General features: G+C 53.6%; 1 protein-coding gene across 1 annotated transcript; it reads right to left on the bottom strand.

Moving 5' to 3' along the window:
• Positions 1–207: 207 nt before the first annotated feature.
• LOC147081057 (uncharacterized) lies at positions 208–9,238 on the bottom strand. The gene is made up of 2 exons (XM_085980976.1): positions 8,598–9,238; positions 208–924 (listed from the first exon to the last, which is right to left on the bottom strand). Exons 1-2 carry the CDS (start codon positions 9,236–9,238, stop codon positions 531–533), a joined length of 1,035 nt encoding a protein of 344 aa, XP_085837102.1. The 3' UTR covers positions 208–530.
• Positions 9,239–9,484: the final 246 nt, after the last annotated feature.

Raw genomic sequence — 9,484 nt, 5'->3', positions numbered from 1 at the left:
GGAGCAGTGAGGTCATCACTTGGAATGGTCACACAATGGGAGCAGTGACGTCATCACTTGGAATGGTCACAATGGGAGCAGTGAGGTCATCACTTGGAATGGTCACACAATGGGCGCAGTGAGGTCATCACTTGGACTGGTCACACAATGGGAGCAGTGAGGTCATCACTGATGTAACTATCAATTCATCCAATGAAAAGCGACGAGTTAGGAAAGTAACTATAGGTTTTTATTGGCTAAATAACAGAGCCCACCCTCGTGGGTGATCGAATACAAGGAGGAATGCCAGCCAGTCGACTACCTTTATACCTGGGCAGGTAGGTGGAGTCATGGGCGGAGTCAGCAGTGGTCAGCCCAGGTATATCAGCGTGACAAGAGGCGACCTTGTATAGTGATACAACAGTGTGAACAGTGATAACCATAGAGTAACGATATAACAGTGATAACTATAATGTAACGATAGTGAACGATAAAAGTGGTTTACCACATTCACCCCTTGTTTAGATTTGAGTCCGGCGGGGTGAAGTGTACTACCAGTTCTGGTATGTCAGTCTGTCCGGAGGCCTCGTAAGCCTTTCTGATCGTCGCAGCGGCGGTGTTGCATTATCCGGTGTTAATGCTGGTGTCTGCGTGGTCGGCGAAGGCTCGTGGGGTTCCGGCATGCCGTCTACCTTGGCTGGAATTGGGGGGGGTGGTGGGGGTGAAGGTGGTGTCTCAGGAGTGCCCGAGGGTGTGAGGTCTCGTAAGGAGACTGTGTCCTCCCGCCTGTCTGGGTATGCCACATAGGCGTACTGGGGGTTGGCGTGCAGGAGGTCCACCCTCTCGACCAGGGGGTCCGTTTTATGGGCCCTCACATGCTTTCGCAGCAAGACGGGCCCCGGAGAGGTCAGCCAGGTTGGTAGCGTGGTTCCCGTAGTCGACTTCCTGGGGAAAACAAACATTCGTTCATGGGGGGTGGCATTGATGGCAGTGCAAAGTAGTGACCGGGTGGAATGCAGCGCTGCCGGGAGGACTTCCTACCAGCGGGAGGTTGGGAGGCCCTTAGACTTTAAGGCTAAGAGGACGGCCTTCCATACCGTCGCGTTCTCTCTTTCCACCTGGCCGTTCCTTCGGGGGTTGTAGCTGGTGGTCCTGCTTGCAGCAATACCTCTCGCTAGTAGGAACTGACGGAGTTCCTCGCTCATGAAGGAGGAGCCCCGGTCACTATGTATATAGTTTGGGAACCCGAACAAGGCGAAGAGGTCGTTCAGGCATTTAATGACCGTGGTACTGGTCATGTCTGGGCAGGGGAAGGCAAAGGGGAAATGGGAGTACTCATCAACAATGTTGAGGAAGTACACATTATGGTCAGAGGACGGGAGGGGCCCCTTAAAGTCGATGCTCAGGCGCTCGAAGGGGCGGGTGGCCTTGATCAGGCTTGCTCTGTCCGGCCTAAAGAAGTGCGGTTTGCACTCGGCACAGGTCTGGCAGTTCCTGGTCATGGTCCTGACCTCCTCGATGGAGTAGGGCAGGTTGCGGGCCTTAATGAAGTGGTAAAGTCTGGTGACCCCGGGGTGGCAGAGGTCGTTGTGGAGGGTCTGAAGTCTATCACTTTGCGCGCTGGCGCATGTAATTCGTGACAGAGCATCGGGGGGTTCGTTCCGCTTACCTGGCCGGTACAAGATATCATAATCATAGGTGGAGAGCTCGATTTTCCACCTCAAGATCTTGTCATTCTTGATTTTGCCCCTCAGCTTGTTATTAAACATAAAAGCGACCGAACGTTGGTCGGTGAGGAGGGTAAATCGTTTGCCTGCCAGGTAGTGCCTCCAGCGTCGTACCGCCTCCACAATCGCCTGGGCCTCCTTCTCGACCGACGAGTGTCGGATCTCAGGGCCCTGTAGGGTCCTTGAGAAGGCCACCGGTCTCCCCTCCTGGTTAAGGGTGGCGGCTAGGGCGAAGTCGGATGCATCGCTCTCGACTTGGAAGGGGATGGACTCATCCACTGCGTGCATTGTGGCCTTGGCAATGTCTCCCTTAATGAGGGAGAAGGCTGCACACGCTTCCTCCGTAAGGGGGAAGGATGTAGACTTCATGAGGGGTCTGGCTTTGTCCGCATAATTGGGCACCCATTGGGCATAGTAGGCGAAGAGCCCCAGGTTTCTCTTCAGTGCCTTTGGACAGTGGGGGAGGGGTAGCTCCATGAGGGGGCACATTCTTTCGGGGTCGGGGCCGATGACTCCGTTCTCTACTACACAGCCGAGGATGGCAAGGCGCGAGGTGTTAAACACACATTTATCCTTATTGTAGGTGAGGTTGGGCCGTACGGAGGAATCTCTCCAGATTAACATCGTGGTCCTGCCGGTCGCGGCCGCAGATGGTGACGTTATCTAGATAGGGGAACGTGGCGTGCAGCCCGTTCTGGTCAACCATCCGGTCCATCTCCCTTTGGAAGACCGAAACCCCGTTGGTGACGCCGAAGGGAACCCTAAGGAAGTGGTAGAGGCGGCCGTTCGCCTCGAAGGCTGTATACTGGCGGTCCTCAGGGCGGATAGGGAGTTGGTGATAGGCCGACTTAAGGTCGATGGTGGAGAATACCCGGTACTGCGCAATCTGATTGACCATATCAGATATGTGGGGAAGGGGGTATGCGTCCAGCTGGGTGTACCTGTTTATGGTCTGGCTGTAGTCGATGCCCAGGCGGTTTTTATTGCCGGTCTTAACGACCACGACCTGGGCACGCCAGGGGCTGGTGCTCCCCTCGATGATGCCCTCCTTCAGGAGACGCTGCACCTCAGAGCTAATGAAAGCTCTGTCCCCGGCGCTGTACCGCCTGCTCTTGGTAGCGACGGGTTTGCAGTCGGGGGTGAGGTTAGCGAACAGGGAAGGTGGCGGGACCTTGAGGGTGGATAGGCCGCAGGTGTTACGCGGTGGGCGGTTTAAAATCTGCTGGTTGTCGACTGTGAGTGGGGGGAGGGGTCCGCCGTATGCTAGCGTAACGCTTTGGAGGTGGGATTGGAAGTCTAGGCCTAGTAGGACGGCAGCGCATAGCTGGGGCAGGACGAGGAGTTTAAAATTTTTATACTCCGTACCCTTAACCGACAGGGTCACAACACAGTAGCCGCTGATGTCTGTGGCGTGTGACCTCGATGCCATCGAGATCCGGTTGCGCGTTGGCAGGACAGGGAGGGAGTAGTGGCTCACCGTGTCTGGGTGGATGAAGCTCTCCGTGCTTCCGCTGTCGAACAGGCAGGTCGTGGCGTGGCCGTTTACTTTGATGTCCATCATCGACTTGGACAGGTGATGCGGGCGGGCCTGGTCCAGTGTGACGGAGGCTAGTGTATAGCTGAGCGTGTTGTTGTAGTCTGCGGTTGAGGCGGTAGTCGGGTCTAGAGGCACGGTGGCGGTCGGGGGTGGTGGGTAAAATGGCGTCTCCCACGAGTCGGGACCAGCGGGAGCAGCGAGGAGGAGCTCGGGAGAAAACCCGGCGACCAGCGAGGCCCGAGACCAGTCGGGAGCAGTGTGGTGAGACCGGTATAAAAACCGGAGAGAGGCGAGGCCCGAGACCAGTCGGGACCAGCGGGAGCAGCGAGCAGCAGCTCGGGAGAAAACCCGGCGACCAGCGAGGCCCGAGACCAGTCGGGACCAGCGGGAGCAGTGAGTCGGAGCCCGGTATAAAAACCGGAGAGAGGCGAGGCCCGAGACCAGTCGGGACCAGCGGGACCAGCGAGGAGGAGCTCGGGAGAAAACCCGGCGACCAGCGAGGCCCGAGACCAGTCGGGACCAGCGGGAGCAATGTGGTGAGACCGGTATAAAAACCGGAGAGAGGCGAGGCCCGAGACCAGTCGGGACCAGCGGGAGCAGCGAGGAGCAGCTCGGGAGAAAACCCGGCGACCAGCGAGGCCCGAGACCAGTCGGGACCAGCGGGAGCAGTGAGTCGGAGCCCGGTATAAAAACCGGAGAGAGGCGAGGCCCGACCAACTCAGCAGCGGGGAGAGAGGTAAAAAGTAATCAGTGTGTGACGTCACCAGGGAGCAGGTAGGTGATTGGTTGGTGAGTATTTCTCTTTTTTCAATACAAGCTTGAATTCTGTGGTGTTAAATTTCTGTGGTGTAGTGGGGATAGTTGGTAAATAAAGCGCCCTAGAGCATACCTGTAACTGGGGTATTGAATAAATTTTTTAAGTAATTAAAGGGGTACGTCATGGCAGGAGAGTTCAGACCCGTGCTCTGCTCCTCCTGCTCCATGTGGGAAGTCAGGGATGCTGCCAGTGTCCCTGATGACCATGTGTGCGGGAAATGCATCCAGCTGCAGCTACTTGTAGACCGCATTGCGGCGCTCGAGCTGCGGGTGGATGAATTTTGGAGCATGCGCGATGCTGAAAGGCTCGTGGATAACACGTTTAGCGAGTTGTGCACGCCTCAGGGTAGGGCAGCACAGGGGGTGACCATCAGGCGGAGCAACAAAGGCAGGCAGGTAGTGCGGGGAACCCCTGCGGACATCCCCCTTTCAAACAAGTATACCGCTTTGGATACTGTTGAGGGGGATGACTCACCAGGGAAAGGCAGCAGCGGCCAACTTCCTGGCACTGGGGGTGCTCCTGCTGCCCAGGAAGGGGGGAAAAAGAGTGGGAGAGCAATAGTGGTAGGGGATTCTATAGTAAGGGGAACAGATAGGCGTTTCTGTGGCCGTAGACGTGAATCCAGGATGGTTTGTTGCCTCCCTGGTGCCAGGGTCAAGGATGTCACTGAGCGGCTGCAGGGCATTCTGGAGGGGGAGGGAGAACAGCCAGTGGTCGTGGTCCACATTGGTACCAACGACATAGGTAAAAAGAGGGATGAGGTCCTGCAGCAAGAATTTAGGGAGCTAGGTGAAGGATTAAGGAGCAGGACCTCAAAGGTTGTAATCTCTGGATTACTCCCGGTGCCACGTGCTAGTAAGTATAGGAATAGGAAGATAGAACAGATGAATGCGTGGCTAAAGGGATGGTGCAGCGGGGAGGGCTTTAGTTTCCTGGATCACTGGGTCTGCTTCTGGGAAAGGTGGGACTTGTACAAGTCGGACGGTTTACACCTGAACCAGGGGGGAACCAATATCCTTGCGGGGAGGTTTGCTAGCACTGCTGGGGAGGGTTTAAACTAACTTGGCAGGGGGTTGGGGTACAGAGTGGAGCTATAGTAGGGGGTGATTTACAGCCAAATACAGAGGGAAAAACAAGTCAGCTGGGAAGGCAGAGCAAATATGTGAAGGCAAAAGAGAATATGGCAGGGCTGGAAGGCATTTATTTTAATGCAAGGAGTCTTGCAAATAAGGTGGATGAACTGAAGTTGTTGTTGAACACATGGGAGTACGATATTGTTGCTATCACGGAGACATGGTTGAGGGAGGGTCAGGACTGGCAGCTCAATATTCCGGGGTATAGAATCTTCAGGCGAGACAGAGGGGGGTGTAAAAGGGGAGGGGGTGTTGCAATATTAATTAAGGAGTCAATTACTGCTGTAAGGAGGGATGATATATTAGCGGGTTCCTCTAATGAGGCCATATGGGTAGAACTTAAAAACAAAAAGGGGGCAAGCACTTTGCTGGGAGTGTACTATAGGCCCCCAAACAGTCAGGGGGAGATAGAGGAACAGATATGTAGGCAAATCTCCGAGAAGTGCGAAAATAATAGGGTAATAATAGTGGGGGATTTCAACTTCCCCAATATAAATTGGGACAGTCAGAGTGTGAAAGGCTTAGAGGGTGCAGAATTCTTAAAGTGCATCCAGGAGAGCTTTTTGAGCCAACATGTAGAAAGTCCTACAAGAGAGGGGGCGGTACTGGACCTAATTCTGGGGAATGTAGCCGGGCAAGTGGTGGAAGTGTCAGTAGGAGAGCATTTTGGCGACAGTGACCATAATTCGGTGAGATTTAAGGTGGTCATGGAAAAAGACAAAGACGGCCCGGAAATAAGGGTTCTAAATTGGGGGAAGGCCGATTTTAATATGATAAGGCAGGATCTGGCCAAAGTGGACTGGGAGCAGCTGCTTATAGGAAAATCCACATCAAAACAGTGGGAGACTTTCAGAAGGGAAATAGAGAGAGTACAACGCCAACATGTTCCTGTAAAGGTCAAGGGTGGGACCAACAAGCAAAGGGAACCTTGGATGACAAGGGATATACAAAAATGCATTAGAAATAAAAGGGGGGCTTTTGGCAGTTACAAAAGACTAAAGACAGAAGAAGCCCTAGAGGAGTATAAAAAGTGCAGGGGCATACTTAAAAAAGAAATTAGGAGGGCGAGGAGGGGCCATGAAATAACACTGGCGAGCAAAATAAAGGAAAATCCTAAGATGTTTTATAAGTATATTAAGGGCAAGAGGATAACCAGGGAAAGGGTAGGGCCCATTAGGGACCAAAGTGGCAATCTGTGTGTAGAGCCAGAGGATGTAGGCGGGGTTTTAAATGAATTTTTTGCATCTGTGTTCACTATGGAGAAAGACGATGCAGACATAGAAATCGGGCAAGGGGACTGTGACATACTTGAACATATTAGCATCGAGAGGGAGGAGGTGCTAGCGGTTTTAGCGGGCCAGAAAGTGGATAAATCCCCAGGCCCGGACGAGATGTATCCCAGGCTGCTGTGGGAGGCAAGGGAGGAGATTGCAGGGGCTCTGACACAAATTTTCAGAACCTCTCTGGCCACAGGGGATGTACCAGAGGACTGGAGAACAGCTAACGTAGTACCATTATTCAAGAAGGGTAGCAGGGATAAACCAGGGAATTACAGGCCAGTGAGCCTAACATCTGTGGTAGGGAAATTATTGGAAAAAATTCTGAGGGACAAAATTAATCTCCACTTGGAGAGGCAAGGATTAATCGGGGACAGTCAGCATGGCTTTATCAAGGGTAAATCATGTCTAACAAATCTGATCGAATTTTTCGAGGGGGTGACTAGTGGGGTGGATGAGGGAAATGCTGTGGATGTGGTTTACATGGACTTCAGTAAAGCTTTTGACAAAGTCCCGCATAGGAGACTGGTCAAGAAGGTAAGAGCCCATGGGATCCAGGGTGCCTTGGCGCGTTGGATCCTAAACTGGCTGAGTGGCAGGAGGCAGAGGGTGATGGTCGAAGGTTGCTTTTGTGACTGGAAGCCTGTGTCCAGTGGGGTACCTCAGGGATCGGTGCTGGGTCCCTTATTGTTTGTGATCTACATAAATGATTTGGATGAAAATGTAAAAGGTATGATTAGTAAGTTCGCAGATGACACGAAAATTGGTGGGGTGGTAAATTGCGAGGAGGAAAGCCTCCGGCTACAGGACGATATAAACGGGTTGGTCAGATGGGCGGAGAAGTGGCAAATGGAATTTAACCCTGAAAAGTGCGAGGTGATGCATTTTGGACGGACAAATAAGGCAAGGGAATACACAATGAGTGGTAGGACCCTAGGAAGTACAGAGGGTCAGAGGGACCTTGGTGTACATGTACATAGATCCCTGAAGGCAGCGGAGCAGGTAGATAAGGTGGTTAAAAAGGCATATGGGATACTTGCCTTCATTAGCCGAGGCATAGAATATAAGAGCAGGGAGGTTATGATGGAGCTGTACAAAACGCTGGTGAGGCCACAGCTGGAGTACTGTGTGCAGTTCTGGTCGCCTCACTATAGGAAGGATGTGATTGCTTTGGAGAGGGTGCAGAGAAGATTCACCAGGATGTTACCTGGGATGGAGCGCCTCAGCTATGAAGAGAGGCTGGACAGGCTGGAGTTGTTTTCCTTGGAGCAGAGAAGGCTGAGGGGGGACCTGATTGAGGTGTACAAAATAATGAGGGGCATAGATAGGGTAGATAAAGAGGAACTTTTCCCCTTAGTAGGGGGGTCAATAACAAGGGGGCATAGATTCAGGGTAAGGGGCAGGAGATTTAGAGGGGATTTGAGGAGGAACTTTTTCACCCAGAGGGTGGTTGGAATGTGGAACTCAATGCCTGAAAGGGTGGTGGAGGCAGGAACCCTCACAACATTCAAGAAGCATTTGGATGAGCACTTGAAATGCCATTGCATACAAGGCTATGGACCAAATGCTGGAAAATGGGATTAGACTGGACAGGGATGGATGGGCAGCGCAGACACGATGGGCCGAAGGGCCTCTTTCTGTGCTGTCAAACTCTATGACTCTATGAGGTTGGACAAAATGGCGGAGAAGATGGCTTCCCCCATAACTCACGAGGCACTGCTGGTGTCGGTTGCCTGGATCAAAGATGGCCGCCCCCATGACTCACGTGTGGGGATGCTGGCCTCTGTGGCCTTGATGGAAGATGGCCGCCCCCACAGCTCGCATGAGGCACTGCTGGCCTCTGATGATCCACCTCTGCAGGCCTTGGCGAAGTGGCCTTTCTTCATGCAGTTTGAGCAGGTAGAGTTCCTGGCTGGGCAGCGCGCCCTCGGGTGTTCCGCCTGGCCGCAGAAGAAGCAGCCGGCGGCCCGATCGCGGGGGTCAGAGGTCGCAGCCGGTACCGGGGGTGGCGGTCCCGATTGGCTCCGGGACGCCGACACTGAGGTAGGTCCCGGGGGGGGGGGGGCGGGGTGTGCTGCGGGGGGTATTGGGGTCGGTCCCGAGTCCCAGGGTCGCAGGTTACAGTACCTTGAGTATGCCTCGAGGTCCCGATGGGCCACTTCTAGGGAGCGAGCGAGGGCTGCAGCTTTGTCCAGGTCGAGGTCGTTTGCTTCCAGTAGTCTTTGCCGTGAGTAGTCGGACCGCAGGCCTTTCACGAAGGCATCGCGGACATTGTCTTCAGTATTTTCTGCCGCCGTTACCGCTTTAAAGTTACAGTCTCTGCCGAGTGCTTGCAGCACCTGTAAAAATTCATCCACGGTCTCTCCTGGCTGTTGCGGGTGGGATCTTAGGAGGTGTCTGGCATACATGGAATTTACCAGGCTCAGGTACTGTCGTTTCAGCCGGTTGATGGTGTCCTCGTATGTTTTAAGGTCCCGGATGAGTGCGAATACTTTAGGGCTCACTTGGGCGGTCAGAACTCTTAGCTTGGATCTCTGAGGCACGCCGGATTCTCCCAGGTAGGACTCGAAACAGCTCAGCCAGTGTTCGAAGTCGAGGGCTGAGTTTGCAGCCTGTGGGTTTAGATCCAGGTACGGTGGTCTGAGGGCTCGCAGCCAGGCCGGCTGCTGTGGCTGTTGTAGCTCGGCGTCTGACGGCTGCTGTGGCTGTTGTAGCTGGGCGTCTGGCTGGTCGTTTGACTGCTCGCTTTGCTGCTCAGGGAACGACATTTTAAAATTTATCCAATAAAATTGATATAAGTATCAATTCAGCCAATGAAAAGCGACGAGTTAGGAAAGTAACTATAGGTTTTTATTGGCTAAATAACAGAGCCCACCCTCGTGGGTGATCGGATACAAGGAGGAATGCCAGCCAGTCGACTACCTTTATACCTGGGCAGGTAGGTGGAGTCATGGGCGGAGTCAGCAGTGGTCAGCCCAGGTATATCAGCGTGACAAGAGGCGACCTCGTATAGT

The sequence above is a fragment of the Somniosus microcephalus genome, unplaced genomic scaffold, assembly GCF_052327205.1.
Source record: "Somniosus microcephalus isolate GS21.2 unplaced genomic scaffold, FLI_Smic_1.0 scaffold832, whole genome shotgun sequence".
Classification (NCBI taxonomy): domain Eukaryota; kingdom Metazoa; phylum Chordata; class Chondrichthyes; order Squaliformes; family Somniosidae; genus Somniosus; species Somniosus microcephalus.
The sequence above is the reverse complement of the archived record's forward strand: the minus strand, read 5'-3'. Positions and strand labels throughout refer to the sequence as shown.